A 15,968-nucleotide genomic window follows, 5' to 3' on the forward strand; every position below is an offset into this window, starting at 1 on the left:
GTATTGGTTGTGGCCTTTGGTGTTCCACGGTGTGGGATTCTTTGAGCATCCCACCGTAAATACCAGGCTTGATGGGCTTATGAAATGCTTCCATGGCGTCAAGGGGGCACCCCAAAAAATATTTGATATTTTTGGGGGGTCTTATTTGGGGGATTTTCACCATTCATTCTTAAAATGAAATGGGACAAAAGAAGAATGCTTCGTGGTCACTGAGGAAAATGCAGATCAAATCTTCCGCCGCTGTATTTTGTCAGCACGACATCGGTGACGATTGGTGGGGGTTTGGGTGGGGGGCATCTAGGGTTATCGCACAGGGCGCCGTTAAAGCCAGCACCGCCACTGCAGTCTGGCTGGTTTGGGATTTTATGTTTTGAGCTGTAGAAGCACAGTCTTCCTCCCTCTCACATTCTGCCTACTTTTCCTTACTCTCTGGGCTCTTATGTAAGAGCCAGTTAGCAGGGCTGTGGCGCATTGGGGAATTAACACAGGAGTCAACATTTTCCCCTGCTTTACCCATTTCCAACTATAATGTTGTTTCAGTGTTTGGCATTCCGGCACGTCATCGATCGCCCCCCAATCGTCGGTGCCACTAAGTCGTTACGGAAGCGCAGAGAAAGTGAAGTGGGGGGGAAAGGAACAAAAATGAGGCCAAAATGGCAGGGGTATAAATAACAGGCTATTTATAGCCCACCTACATCATCAGCAGAAGTCTCGAAGCTTTTCTGTCTGACAGAGATTGCAACACTCATCAAGACCGTCTACAGCAACCCTTAACCGACCCAGCGTGTCAGATATGAACAATTATTAAGCAGCAAACGACGAGCGAAGTGATGAAACAGATTTTTTTTTTTTTTGTGTGTGTGCAGGAATCGCCTTCCTGCCTTCTTCCTCCCGTTGTCTTTGCTGCAGCGAGGATGGACCTTTCCAGCACGCAGGCTAGTTTGCTCTTCATCTCCATCACGGCCGGGCTGGGCCGGTCCAAGCCGGTCCCCCCTCTCGGCCCAACCTGCCGGAGGAGAGGCCTCGCTCGAGCATATCACGCAGATTCAAACACGCTACATTTGCTCTGCGTCTGAGCTAATAGGACATGCAGTTCTAAAAAAAAAAAAAAAAAAAAAAAGGCTGTTTTTGCTGCATGTTCCCAGCCTAGCGACTGTGCGGGTGTTTATGTGGTGTGTGTGTGTGTGTGTGTGTGTGTGTGTGTGTGTGTGTGTGTGTGTGTGTGTGTGTGTGTGTGTGTGTGGACCCCCTCCTGAGGGGACATGTGCACCTTTGTTACGGATGACCTTGTTTACGGACATAACACAACCACCACAAATTCCCAGACAGAATCCCATTTCGAAGCAGGGTCACAGCGCAAAGTGAATTCAAGAGTGCAAGTTTACGAATGTGAGCGCGTCGTAATCAACCTGACATTTGCATCCAATCGTATTTTACCCTCTAATGAAGCTGGACGTTCAAATGAAGACAGAGTAGATGCCTCCATTTTGGACACAGAGAGAGCTCCTTGTGCAGTTAAATTTCCAAATAAAATGTCTGTCGAACCAAAGCACTCTCCATTTTCTCGTCCAGCCTCATCTGTACACCCTGAACATACGAACCATCAGCTTGAAGGTGAGATGGATAATATTACAGGCCCGTGTTGAGTGTATCAATAGGAAGGGCTAAATTCAATTCCTCTTCCATTTTGAGTGAAGTCTGACCTTCATGTCTCTTTCTCTCTGAATCTCCCTTTTCTGACCTTTGCCTGAGAATTTTGAGTAACATGCTTCGGGAGGTCCTGTGGTCTTCCCTCCCTCAGTCACTCAATGTTTTGTTGTGTGTCATATGTATTAATGGTTTAGGATTTTGCTTTTATTTTTATTTTTTTACGTGGTGGGGGGGATAAAAATGCCTCTGTCATACATTGGCATTCGGTAGCAACGCTGTCATTTGCAGAGCCGGGTGATTAAAGACCAGGTATTGGGAGAATTCAGGTTCAGGGACTGATAATTAAACACATACATGCGCCTCATACTACTAATAATACTGCTCTCACACATGATATGCACCTGCAACGTAAACATCGCTCACACTACTGCCACAAATAGAGGTAAAGCAGGAGTATCTTTCCACTTCCATATCGTTACCTTTTCCAAGCCAAATAGATGCTGGTATGTTCCCAGGTAACTTTGGGGTAGTGCCCCAGGGACAAGCCACTGAACCGCCAAAGCTACTGAAATTCGAACCCTAAACCGAAATGAGTTTGAAACAATATTGTATTATTGTCAAGGACGTCGTTGCTTTAAGACGGGATTCCGTGAGCATGCACAAACCCCGGGATGATACACTTTAAAAATCTTTGCTGAAAATGCTATATTTTTCAATCAAATATAAGAACTCTTACAGGCCACATGCAATATGAACCAGTGTGTGTAGCGGCGTAAAACGCGACACAAGAAGGCACACTCAGTTACTGGCACGCTTGCTCTTTTTCACTAGATCGTTTCATATTCACGGTCTAGTTGTGTTTTTCAAGCAAACTGTGATTGATTTTACTTATGCGTTAGTATTGGCTCATGGTAAAATTACAACACATCCATCCATCATTTTCTTTTGCCTCTTATCCTCACAAGGGTCAGGGGGAGTGCTGGAGCCTATTCCAGCTCTCAACGCGCAGGAGGCGTCAGGAGGTTCTCAGTCAATCGCAGGCCACATGGAGACAAACAGCTGCACTCACAATCACACCTAGGGGCAATTTAGAGTGTCCAATTAATGTTGCATGTTTTGGGGATCTGGGAGGAAACAGGAGTGCCCAGAGAAAACCCACGCAGGCACGGGGAGAACATGCAAACTCCGGACAGGCGGGGCCGGGATCAAACCCGGGTCCTTAGAACTGTGAGGCCAACGCTTTTACCAGCTAAGTCACCATGCCACTTATTACATTAACACATTTCAAAATCTAAATTCCACCGTCTTAAGACAAGGAGCCCCTGTATTTGATCATTACACTATTTTCATTGATTCATACACTTTACTTTCAGCATTCAGAGAACCTCACATCTTTGTTTGTTTTACAAACTCGTGGCTATAACACCAACAAGAATGTGACCTTTATCATTTTATAGGCACTTTTTTTTTTATTCCTTACTATTCCAGCATAACAAAACACTCATATTATGATAGAATATCAAAGCGCATTCAACCACACATTTTGGTTGGGGTTAACCAGGCCCTGCCTCCTCAATTCTCCCACCGTCTTTATTTTTAAAATAGTTTTGTTCAAAACTGATGCCAATATTACTGGCTCCAGTACATACGCGACTGCACCATCCCTGCACAACACGGCCTAGTAAATATGTTACTAAAGTGTGGCGGTGTTATTTTGATTCCTACTAAACTTAACCAGCGGCACGGTGGAGAAGCTAGTAAAGCATTGGCCTCACAGTTCTGAGGACTTGGGTTCAATCCCAGCCCTCCCTGTGTGGCGTTTGCATGTTCTCCCCGTGCTTGCATGAGTTTTCTACAGCCACTCTGGATTCCTCCCACATCCCAAAAACATGCAACATGATCCCCGCCTCCTGCCTGTTGAAAGCTAGGATAGGCTCCAGCACTCCTCGCGACCCTCGTGAGGGTAAGTGGCAAGGAAAATGAACGGATCGATGGATGGATAATAAACTTAACCTGCTGTAATCCTGATCTCAAACCGCCTCAAGAAACCAATCCTAGCCTTGAACCGAACCACAACAATATTTAGCAAAAATGTGATACATTTGGGATGCTCATCTCGTTACATCTCCCTCCGCTTCCTGTGATGCAGGAGCCAATTATTTTACGGGGGGGACGTGTCCCGGCTAGAAACTACGTGGGAATCCGAATACCGCTCAGGTGACCGCTGATACATTAGCATCCATCCCGTTTTGCCGTTGAGAACTCTTCACCCAGTTGGCCATCTTGTGCACATGCGTCCCATCCACTGGAGCAGTGCTGTTGCAACCAGACCGCCCGTCTCTGCAGGTATGTGTCAGCCTGCTCAGAGCACTCAGGCATCTGGCCGGCATGACTCTGACAGCAGCTTGTGTCCGGACGTGCTAGCATCAAATAAAACCTGAACCAAACCCACGAAGCAAATAATGGAGGAGCCGGGGGGCACTGACAAGGACAGCGTAAGCGAGGTAACAACTGCGTCTCTCTGCTGCACGCAAATTCACAACAAGCCCGTCCTCATCCCGTCCTCCATTTCTTTTTGGCAGTTATGCAAAGCATATGTGTTAGGCTTATATAATTGGCTCAGAGTGTTATGAATTACATTTCTCAACAAAATGTTGGGATGAATAATCTGGTGCAGTGCAGATGCTTTAATATTTTAAGGAGCCTTTGCGCAAGAAAGGCATCTCCATGTCTTGGGAGAGAATGACTGAATGAATCCAGCAACATCTTGAATTAGAAACAATTTGCTTTTTTGTGGGCTTTTAAAGGCGTTTAAAGTGAGTGAAGATCACGTGCGATTGCGCAAACACGCTGCATGAAGGCAAAAAGGAGGAGGAGGCGAGGGATCGACACAACGGGGACAGATGGGCCGTGCCGGCCACGTACGCAGCATCAGCGCAGATACAGATTGGGTGTTTGTATTAAACCTATACATTATTGATTGGGAGTTATCAATTATAGATTCCATTCTCCTCTGAGGCGTGCCGGTCCAACGCCAAGCATAGTTGACTTGCAGCCGGCCTGAAGCGTCTCGCTCCAATCAGGCAGATCGCTTCCTTGTATCGAACCGCCTCTTTATTGATCTGGACCAATCAGTGATTGATTTTTGTGATCATCCAGGGCCATGGGCAGCTAAATTAAGAAAGTGGCGCTTGTGCCATACACAACTCACAGCAATGATCAAAGCACCTTGGCATCCCAAACACACACGAACGAACAAGAACAGAAAAGGTGAGGTCTAATACTGAAGCAAATATGTACAGTACGTACTTCAAAGACATGGCACTGTCTGGGATTTAGGCTACTTTCACGTCAGCTATTCTGCGAGGAAAGGTTGTATTTTGTGATAATCCTAATGATTCGATAGTAACCATTTTCTGTTGTGAAAAAAATCAATTCATTTGCTTTGGATTCAATTGCATCAATTCATGTATTGTTCATGCTCTCATCCACATTCTCTTCTTTTCGTACAGCCTTGACATTCTTTTTTAGTCCTTTTTTTCTGTTCCACACATGGTATAGAAATGTTTTGTATAGTTTGTATAGTAGTTGAATAGTTCTCAATAAGTAATGTAACTTTTCTTTTTTTTTTGTAACATTTATTTCTCAAGCGAGGACGTTCATAACAGTTTCTTATTTCTGATGTTGATCCGGTCTGTTGCATTTCTTGGCAGTAATGCTCAGAATGACGCTGCAATAGACTGTGATTGGGTTGTTTTATTACACAATTAAGAGCAGTCAAAGCATCGGGAAAAAATTACAGGAAAACTCCACATCCATTGGATTTTGTGTGTGTGTGTTCTAAGTGATGCTGGAGCCTGTTGGTTAAACCCATTAAAACTGTTCAAATAATAGATACAACTATAAAAAGCAAACTACCTTTTAAACCAGGGGTAGGGAAACCTTTTTTTTATAAATTCCTCTGAAGGTTGTAGTCAATTTTATGGAGAAATATGATAAGAGGATCAAACAAATGTTTATCATTATATACAGACCCTTGCCAAAAAAAAAACTGGAAAAGGTCATTTATTTCCATAATGCCGTTCAGATAACTTGATTTTGATGCATACACTGTCATAATTTCCTCTGCTAATAACCTGGGCTAAGCTTATTTTCTTGACACCAATTAACTACTTTCCTGTTGGACCGGGTTTTGGCGCCATCTTTTTAGAATTGCATGATAAACTGGATGAAGTGCTCTTGGCCCACAGGTTCCCCAGCCCTGCTTTCGACATTCTGCATGGCTTGAGTCAGTCAAATTATCGATTCTGATGTACGAGCATGTGTGATGAAAAAGGCCCAGTTAGATGCAGCACATACAAGCTTGTTAGCTCATTAGGCTTTGCAATCAATGCATTAATAACGCCACGCAAGAGGGGGCAACTGTAAGCGGCTTACCTGAGTCCATAAAGCACGGTGCCATCGGGATGCAAGCGGATCATCCGGTTCTTGACGGTGACGCCATGAACAAAGGACTTTTTGTCGTTGAGGAAGTAGGTGTCCGGGACCCACAGCTGGTCGGCCACTCGGTTGTCCAGAGTGAGGTTGTAGGCGATCTCGGAGTAGGAGAGCCGCTTATCCCGCCACGCTTGCTGGAAGTACATGGTCAAGGTGTAGTCCTATGGGGGGAGAGGAGGTAGGTGTTGGGATGGCTTCTGATCCGAATTGCAAAAAATACACGTGCCTCCGTGGAATGTTTTGACAAGGATTTGGAGTAGAATTTCGGATCAGTCACAATATGCTTGAATTAGTTGTCCATATTGGTGGAAGTTTTGGCAAGCACCAAGCACAACAGACTAACCTCATTATTTTAAAACGAATAGTTTCTATTATACAAGGGAGTCAGCAGGTTTTAAAACTTGCCCCACCACGACAAAAACACACACCCTCAGCCTGCCTCACACACCAAGCTCACGCTTATTGTTTGAAGTAAGATATTTTTAGATTTTCTGCCTTTGAGTGACAACAGAGGTTCGTGCTACGTCATTCTTCAGGAAGCAAGACGTTACCTGCTATCAAACATATGGCTAAACAAATGCAAAGCGGTAACACTCTACAACATTTTCACACTTGGTTTTCAGCCATGATGGAAGTATTCCCCTTGGCTATGAATTAACAATAGTACAGCCTTGTCAGTTTATGTCTTCCTCCACGAACCAGAAAGTAGCTTGCTAACATATGAACTGACAAACACGAGCTTTTTTTCGCGAGGCTCAAACTGGAGCTCTGTGTTCTGCTAGGTGTCACTCTAGATGTTTCTTTATTACCAGCATGACTTTACATAGGCATAATGTGTATTTTTTTTTCACATTTTTAAAATAAAAACATCCAGATGTCTAACAACATGTCAATGACATCCTTTTGTCAAAATGCCCCAAGGACCAATACCCACTGTACACACAATGTTTTTGTCGTGCTGATATCAGAAATTGGTACGGTGGACCCACACTATTAATAAGAGGTAGGGACCAACGCGATATAGTAAATAGCAATATGGTATTAAAAGTTAAACCCAAAATGCACATTGAAATCTATGATCCCCTTCTGCTTCACGGGAGTTTTGCACATTCATTGGGAGCATGTGTAAGTTGTCATGAGTACAAATGATGGATAGTATAGCATACGTCGCTATCTACACCATCAATCAAACTGATGTACTGTAAATATAACCCTCATCATACATATGTGGCCACACTCCGTGCACGCACTGCATGCTAAGAAGGTCATCCTAAAGGTCGTTTGGAGACTGAAAGGCCAGTGCTTTACCACGGGCTACAGCGACCGCGCTGGGCGGGTTCGAATTTAACAATTCTCTCCTAATTTTGACATCATAACTGGAGGCTAACGTTCTCAGCTGGCTGCCTGTCGTGCTAAAAATATCAAGTTTGTGCTGGAACGAATGACGAAACTTTCCGCTTTATTGAAACAATTTTGCCTGGGATGCAAATAGCCGATAGCTTTCCCCAGCTGGGGCTTCGCTGCTCTTCTTTGCTCCTGTCTCGCTTTGCTTTTAATTTTGCTCCGTGATTAAGAACCAGAGGTAATAAAGAGATGGCAGCAAGAAGCTTCTTTTTTTTTTTTTTTTGCTTTTAGACCTCATCTCTTTTTCTCTGCTTCTCACTCTTGACACCCACACACCCACAGAGAAATACAGCACTGCGGTGTTATGTACTGTTTTACGGTGTTGTGCAGAGCCATTTGTGTAACACAGGCACCCAGCCTGTAAAACAAGGCCGTCACCATGGCTCACTACAATGTTTTCCCCGAGTCATTTTTTTTTTCTTTTTTCTTTTTTTTTTCCATTGCGCACAGCCGTGACAAAGCAATCGCCGCGTTTCGGGTCTGGCTCGTTCGCAACCAAAACGCTGCATAAAAGGGCATCTAAAAATACACGAGCTCCTGCCATGTTGATGTTGTTGCGGGAGTGAAAAGTCAAGCAAGGACTTTGACGTCCTCGCCCCGTTTCCCAGAGTTCCCGCTGAACCTTTCTCATCTCCCGCTCGGTCTCGTTATCTTGCCGCTGATCGCGCGGCTCCATCACCTATGGGATCGTTAGCTGCTTGCTCGACAGACAAGTAGCGCACGCTCACGCAGCATCTCGGTCGCCATGTTGAGCAAGGGCAGGCAGTTTGAGTTGTTGCAGAGAGACACACTAAGAGGAAATATTCCTTCCATGTGCACAATTTACATTTGGACTTAAATCTGATTCTTTTGCCTCAAAGTCGTTGTAGCTCCACATTTTTCATCATTACATTAAGTGGGAATGTAACAAATATAATATATCCCGCAAATCTGACCCTTGCTTTTCTTTCTCTTTTCAACCAAAACCTGACAGTTATTTCTTCTCAGTTCTTTTAATCGTGTATCCTTTTTTGCAATAAAAGTAATGTTGTTATTTAAGTGTGTTGAGAACTGTCCATGCCTCACCTACAATAAAATGTTATCATTAGGGATGAGCATAAAAGCTGGTATAAGAAATAAAACAGTCATTAACTTCTACATTTCAATATTTCGATTCCAAAAACATTAACGTGAGGTTCAATGAAGACACTAAATCGTGAATATGCGCCAAGTACTTATGCGTCTTGACAAACGATGTTACCACAGAGCCACCAAAGATTACAATATTCAATATATGTTCTTATTTACAAGTATCTTGTTGTATTTGTATGAATAAATGATATCCTTGCAGTTAACATTAGTCTGAAGACACTAGCCATAAAGAAAACGAAGATTCTAGTAGGTTCAGCTTCAAATAATCATGGAATCAAACCATAGTTAGGTTATGTTAGTTAGTTACCAAAGTTATGTTTGTTGCCACCACTAGTGGCAGTTTCTTGTATGTTTAATATTTGCAGCTGCCTCTCTGGGGTAGCTGCAATGCGCACAAAAGAAAATTAATTTGCAAAGTGAAATGGTTTTCCATTGGCCTCACTGCATATAAATCTTTGGTGACTGGATGGAAAATTTGTATTTACTTATAAGGAAACCCTCTGTTGAGAGTTGAAAATCGTCAAGGTTTCGGTGTCTTGTTTTAACCTGCGCCCAGTAAAGCGTGTGTGTTGTTGTGTACATATGTGACTATCCTGATGCAGCGATCACCTCCATGCTGCCTGCTGGCTGTGCTGTGATGTTGCCAGCGTTATTAAGTTTACAGATGGTACCAGCACACGCGGAACCATTGGGCATTTCTGACTATTGATGTCTTCTAATAGAACCCCCAACTGAATACAATGACTCCATTTTGCTTTGCGATGACACATTTGAAATATCCATATCGGGAACCGTTTACTCTGGATATCGTGCATCCATTTTCTGTAGTACTGGGGTCACGAGTGAGCTGGAGCCTAACCCTACTGGCTTTGGCTAGGGTCGATCTACCCCGGAAAGGTCCGAAGTCCGGAGTAAAGATGAGGGAGAGCAGGTGAGAAAGGCAGCACGGAAGATCCCCAAAGCGCCGCAAATAACCGAGATCCCGTGTAGGAGTGTGTGCTCGCAGAGCGACCTTCACTCTCCTTGTCACAAACTCCATTAACGTGACGCAGACAGCTCAGTGAGCACCAATGAGGGAGACATCTTGTGGAGTGGAGAGCACTGAATAAAAAAAGAAGCATGACAGCACCTCCAATGCATAAATGCAGTGAGGATCCACAGAGGGCGCAGCCGGCTCGAAATGCATCAAGGCTGGCTGCACAGCGACAGCGGCGCCGCCGTTGTGTTTGTGAGGCTAACAACCCCCCATTAGGAATCTGACAGATTGACAACTACTATGTTTGTGTTTCCCTGAGAAATCTGACAGGCGACTGTTGTTACAAGACCTCCATTACGACTACATCAGCCGTCACTGTTGATCCGCCGGTGAAGTGCCGATGAGCACGCGTTTATGCTGCACGGATTTGAAGTCCTTCTCTGTAGCCCCGACCAGTACAGCTTGGTTCAGAATGATTGTGTACAAGCGGAAAGAATTTACGCTTTATCTATAATCTGTAATCCAACTCCAAATGATCCATATCCAACTGCTGTTTTTACCTAAAGAGAGGGTGTCATTTTTGTGCTGCAGGTGGAAAATGAATTTCAAAATAATTAGTGTATGCTACACCACAGTGGACTAGTGGTAAGCACAGTTCAGTGCTCTGCGGTTCAACTCTCCATCCGGGCCTTCTGGTGGGGTATTTGCATGTTTTCTCTATGCCAGTGTGTACTTTATTTGTTTGTTTGTTTGTTTGTTTGTTTGTTTTTTCAGAGTACTCCACCTTCCTCCTGCATCCCAAAAACCTATGCGTTAAATTAAATGAAGACTCTAAAATGGATACGGATACAATTCGGTGCATTTAGGTGTATATTTTTTTTCAACATTGTTTACATTTCTTTTAGCAATCGTAATGTGGAATTTTCATGCAGTTCCGTCTCTCGTATAGTTTTTTCATTTTATTGTTTTTATCCCGTTTTAAATGTTTTATCTCTTTGTTTTCAAATGCCTTTAATCATGTAAAGCACATTGAGTTACCTCGTGTATGAAATGCGCTGTACAAATAAATTTGCTTTGCTTTGCTTTGCTTTGCTTTGCTCTGCTTTGCTTTGCTTAGTATACAATTTTGGGCATTTCCATGGGCAAAACTTTTGCAACAAGTACCAAAATAGCGAAGCAGTTTTTTTTTTTTTGGCACCCTTCTGTGTAAGTACAAACCACCATTGATGGTGCTCAAGGGTGGAGGAATAAAACTGCACATCAACTGTTCACAATGTGTTCATTCAACTGCACTCATTGTATTTGCTTACACAGAGACTTCAAATTAAACACAGTATCAAGGGTTGAAACTTCGTCAGAATGACCTGACATTGCTTGTAAGGTTCATCTTTGACATTTGCACTCAATGAGGTTTTTCAGTCAGTGGAGGAAAGTGCCTGACAAGGATGATTAAGGAAAGCCCTTAATGGAGACGTCTAACCAACAACCAGCAGCTACTTTTTGGACCTTGCACCAGCTTTTATTTGCTAACAGCGGGGCCAGTTTGAACAGATATTGTTAGATAGGTGGCTATGATGGAGGCGGGACTGTTTACTCTTTTTTTTTTTTTTAATTAACTATACAAAATTTCAATGGCAAATGGCTTGAAAATGTTTGAAGACAAAAGATTGAATCGATGCAATACAGAACAAGACTGCTTCATACAATGTAATCTAACATAATGGGTGTGTGAACGTGAATGTAAACGGTTGTCTATATGTGCCTTGTGATTGACTAGCGTCCAATCCGGCCCACCCCACACCCAAAGTCAGATGGGTGAGGAGCCGGCACACCTAAGACTGGAATGAAAGCAAACAGTACAGAAAATATGGATGGATGGATAATATAATAATATGCAGTATTGTTCAGGTTTTACAAATAACAGTAATGGCTCATGTCATGTGTCACAGATACACAGTACTTAGTATTTCCAAACAAGGCCCAGTCTCTGCGGATTAAATATAAAGCAGAAAAACCCAGTTTGCATGGAAGAAAGCCCTGGGATTAAGTGTTGTTCTTTGGTTATAATTATGCTTCTGACCATATTAAGCTGCACGTCCACTTAGCATAACTAATAACTTTGTCCTGCAGATGCCGTTCGCATCTTAAAAGCTGGCTGGAGAGCTCGGCGGAGTCAACGGAGCAGTCCGGACTTTTAGCAATTTGTGCCAATAACAATGACGGATGGTCAGGAAATGAAAGTCAAACAACCATCAACGCAAAGGATCACGTTTTGAATGATACATATTCGTTCTTTGTTTCAGTCATGCGATAGATACGGCCGCTGTTTGCCTGAGGTTGGCATAATCAAGATTTAGCTCAACTTCCCATTATTAACATCATTCCCAAATTCAATACGTTGTATTGCTCGTTTTAGTGTGCCCACCTTGACCATCGGGGGCAGCATACAGCCTTAAATGGAGGAGCGTCATCACTACTCATAGTGTTTCAGTTAGCTGTTATAACATTCTCGGATAACACAGAGAATCAAGACTTCATCTGTGACAATTGTAACATTTTCTGTCTGTGTTGCTCCACCATTTGTGTTCAAATAGCATTGCTTCATGGGTTGTGTCGATGCGGCAATCAATGCCATTTGTTAGCAAGTCTATGGTGTTTTACATTGTGTCAGCATTAAGTGAGTCAAATGTTTGTTTCAAATTCACAAAATGTATTTCCCTTTTATGTTTATTTAGACAGTAACCTTCCTTAAACATCTTGAAGCCTCTTTTTTGAATAATTGTTCAAATATGACAAATGCCTGCATGTTTTAAAAGTGAGTTAAGCTGAGTTTGCTTCCACCATACAGCACTGGTCTCTGAAGTTTGGACTTGCAAGTCAAAGCAACATTTTGACTGAAAAACGGCTTGTGCTGTATCTTAAAAAACTCGTAAATCCGGTTATTTGTAGGTCAAGGCAGCACAGTTGAAACTGAATGAACCGATCCCCTGCTGGTTGCAGCCAAGTACTGCATTCCAGGTAACGTAAGTAAAGCTAGCCCCAATAAACGGGAACTACAAAAACAAAAAATCACTTTCATTAAATAAAAACCCAAACGGGAAAAGCCGAAAGGAAAAGAAGAAGATTGGAATTTTGCTGCAATTGGCTGGCAACACGTTTAGGGTGTATAACCCGCCTCCTGCCCGTTGACAGCTGGGATAGGCTCCAGCACTCCCCGTCATAAGCGGCTAAGAAAATGGATTGATGGATGGATGGATGGATGGAGGATTGAGATTTTGCCCAGTAGGTAATTTGCCAAAGGTGTTTCAATATTTTTTGTTTTAAAAAAAATAAAAACATGATTTTCGAACATTATCAGAAATACAAAATTAATATATGAAAAATTCCATCCACCGTATAATCACAATTTTGATTGAAAATATTTCCATCCAAATTGAACAAAATGTGCAACATATGCTGGGCCAGATGTTATTCATCATGTCAAATATCATCAGGTCAGTTTGTAATTTGATATTTTATGACACCCTTGCAGCCGGAAGCAAACTAAAACAGTACGATATATATACATATATATATCGTACTGTTTTTAGTTAAATATAGTATATAGTAGTAAAATATATATATTTTTTTCATTTTTTTTTAGCTTTTCACTGTTCACTTATTGACTTTGGAGGTGGAAAATATGTAAGAATTGGTGAAGGTCAGCGTTCTCCGAGTACATGTAAACTAATGAAAAGAATACACGCCAACAAAACTGTGTACACGTCTGCTAGAACGTCGGAGAGATGTTTTCTTCTCTTGAAGAAAATATTCTCGGATTCCGCAAAAAAAAGAAAGATAGAGAGAGTGAGCGAGAGGTAGTGTTGTCATGGCAACACTGAATAAAAATAACACAAGCTTGTTTTCCACACACTGAAAATAAAACGGAACAGGATCCGTTTGGACAAACACGATCAAAATTGTCATTAAGTCAGACACGCGCACGCACACACGAGAATGTGTCTCCCACTCAGATTTGCGGGAACTTTTTTGTTTTTTTATTTGTATTTTTATTGAAATGCCTGGTCATGCAACGGCCACCTCCGGTTACTAACGTCAGCGTAAAGACGGTTGTAAAGGTGACGCTCACACCCCGCTAATTCCTCTGTCGTGGAAGCCACCACTGCTGGTTTGCTTAAATCTCTTAATTTGCAGGCAGCTAATTAACATTCCGAGAGGAGTATTATATTACAGGCAGCGCGAGCTCAGGTATTTTGCATGTAATTAACAACCAACGAGGTGTGGGGGGTGGGAGGCAGCCTAATTGCAGCCTGCCACTGATTGTTGCGGTGGACGACATGCCGAAGATGCACATTTGGATCAAGCGCGTGGTGGTTCCGGTTTAATAGTACTACTACGGGGGCATATGGGAGTTTGACAGCAAACATGAAGAATATTCATCCATCCATCCATTAGCCAAGATCCTCACAAGGGCTCCAGGAGTGCTGGGAGCCTATCCCCACGAACTTCAGGCAAAAAGGTAGACTACGCCCTGAACTGATTGCCAGTCAGTCACAGGGCACAAAGCAACACCGTCACTGAGCAGGAATTGAACCCACAGCAAAGTCCGGCATGTGTACCACTACCTCATCAGTGACACCCAAGAAGAAAACTAATTAACATATTTGCCACACAGCAAGACTGTTGTTGGGAATTTCGTCTTGACCAATTGATTAATTCACATTCTGTTTTAAGATTTTATACAATACGGTGCTTTTTTTTCCTCATTATTAAAACACAACAAAAATCGTGGTGATGAATTGGGGCTGGAACAGATTACTAACGTTTCAGTAACTGGAATAGGGAACATTGATTTTGTATAGGAGTTAATTGAATTATGGGCTCAGTCACAGAATGAATAGAACTTATGAGTTTGAAACTGGTTGTGTGGTTTTTGCGTGATCCTACTTGGAAAAAAAAGCAAACAAGACCTCTTGCCGTTATGCAATCAGATAAAAGAAAATACATTGACCATGACATGAGTCCAACTAGAAATTCATATTTCATTTCAAAACAAGCATCTCCTCCGCCGCCTCAGCGACTTCATTGAGCCCAACCAAAATGTTGAGTTCATTCCCCACCAGAGGCGTTTGGATCTTTAATTAGACGAGCGGGCAGCTGTTCCCGACCCAGACCCGCCCATTGCTCCGATGACGGCCCAACGCACAAGTCAACAATGATTTCGAGTCAGCTTCTTTTACGCGTCCTCCATTTTGCTTCATCCCCGTATCGCTTTGCACAAATTACTGAAGAAGGCGATGATGACTATTCGTGGCTAACAAGTTTTGAAATATGAGCTCATTCTGATGTTATGCTCTGTTTTTGTTGAGTAGTTTGTAGTTTTGAGCTCTTCGTACCTCATGTATCAAGTATTTACTTGGCCACAGTTCTAGAGCAGCCAGAAAAATTGCAGTGGCATATCTGAATATTCAAATTGAAGGAGGAGGTTAATATATGTAACTATAGGGATTGTGTATAGGGTGCAAATATGAAATATGCACTCACTGGCCACAACATTAGGTACAGCGACACAGTATCACAATACGATCCAGCAGTAAAACTGTCTTGACAGCATAACTCCATATAGTATTTATGCAACCCCACTCCTGCTGCAGCTTATCCCAGCAGAGTTTGCGCAAGAGGCGAGGTAAAGAGTATTCAGGTGAGGAATTGTCAACTCAAGAAGCAGCCTGCACCAGGACCAGATCACAGCCCACAGGGACGGAACCCCCAGTCCAGCAAGTGCCACTCAAGAGCAACTGAGGACCCAGGAGGGAGGACCGTGGCCACGGGACATTAGAGCTCCCATTGCAGAGGATTCCTTTCGACTATGTCACAGTGTTGCCTTCTTTGCCGAGAAAGTAAATACTAATTTAACAATGCGTTTGTCATTGTGCCTGTCATTGGTGTACAATTATGTGTACACTACATACAACACAATAAGCTAAATAACTATAAATAGCGTAACTACTAGGGGTTGAATGACTTGAGATTTCTTAGTAGTCAACTAAAGCGTTTTTTTGTTTGTTTGTTTTTTTTGCCATCAGACCCACGGCCCCACTCCCGCTTGTAAGAATCGTTTAGGTCTATCCGAATAGCCGTAGCTAGCACGGCGAACTACTGTGCTCTTCCACAACTGTTTTTTTTTTTTTTTTTAATATTCATCCTCTCAGATCCGCACGGGCGTGTGATGACTGTGTGAGTAAAACAAGTGATGAGTGATTGGTGACAAGTCAACTGATCTGTTGAACCACTGGTAACTGGAACAAGG

At 42.8% G+C, this 15,968-nt stretch overlaps 1 protein-coding gene across 1 annotated transcript in view; it reads right to left on the bottom strand.

Moving 5' to 3' along the window:
• The window catches only part of gabrb2a (gamma-aminobutyric acid type A receptor subunit beta2a), a 37,160-nt gene that overhangs the window by 14,281 nt on the left and 6,911 nt on the right, over positions 1 to 15,968 (bottom strand). Inside the window, exon 4 of the mRNA XM_061836132.1 lies at positions 6,088 to 6,308. Coding sequence (XP_061692116.1) covers positions 6,088 to 6,308 — 221 coding nt within the window. The remainder of the gene's footprint in view (positions 1 to 6,087; positions 6,309 to 15,968) is intronic.

Source organism: Syngnathoides biaculeatus, chromosome 11, assembly GCF_019802595.1.
Source record: "Syngnathoides biaculeatus isolate LvHL_M chromosome 11, ASM1980259v1, whole genome shotgun sequence".
Classification (NCBI taxonomy): domain Eukaryota; kingdom Metazoa; phylum Chordata; class Actinopteri; order Syngnathiformes; family Syngnathidae; genus Syngnathoides; species Syngnathoides biaculeatus.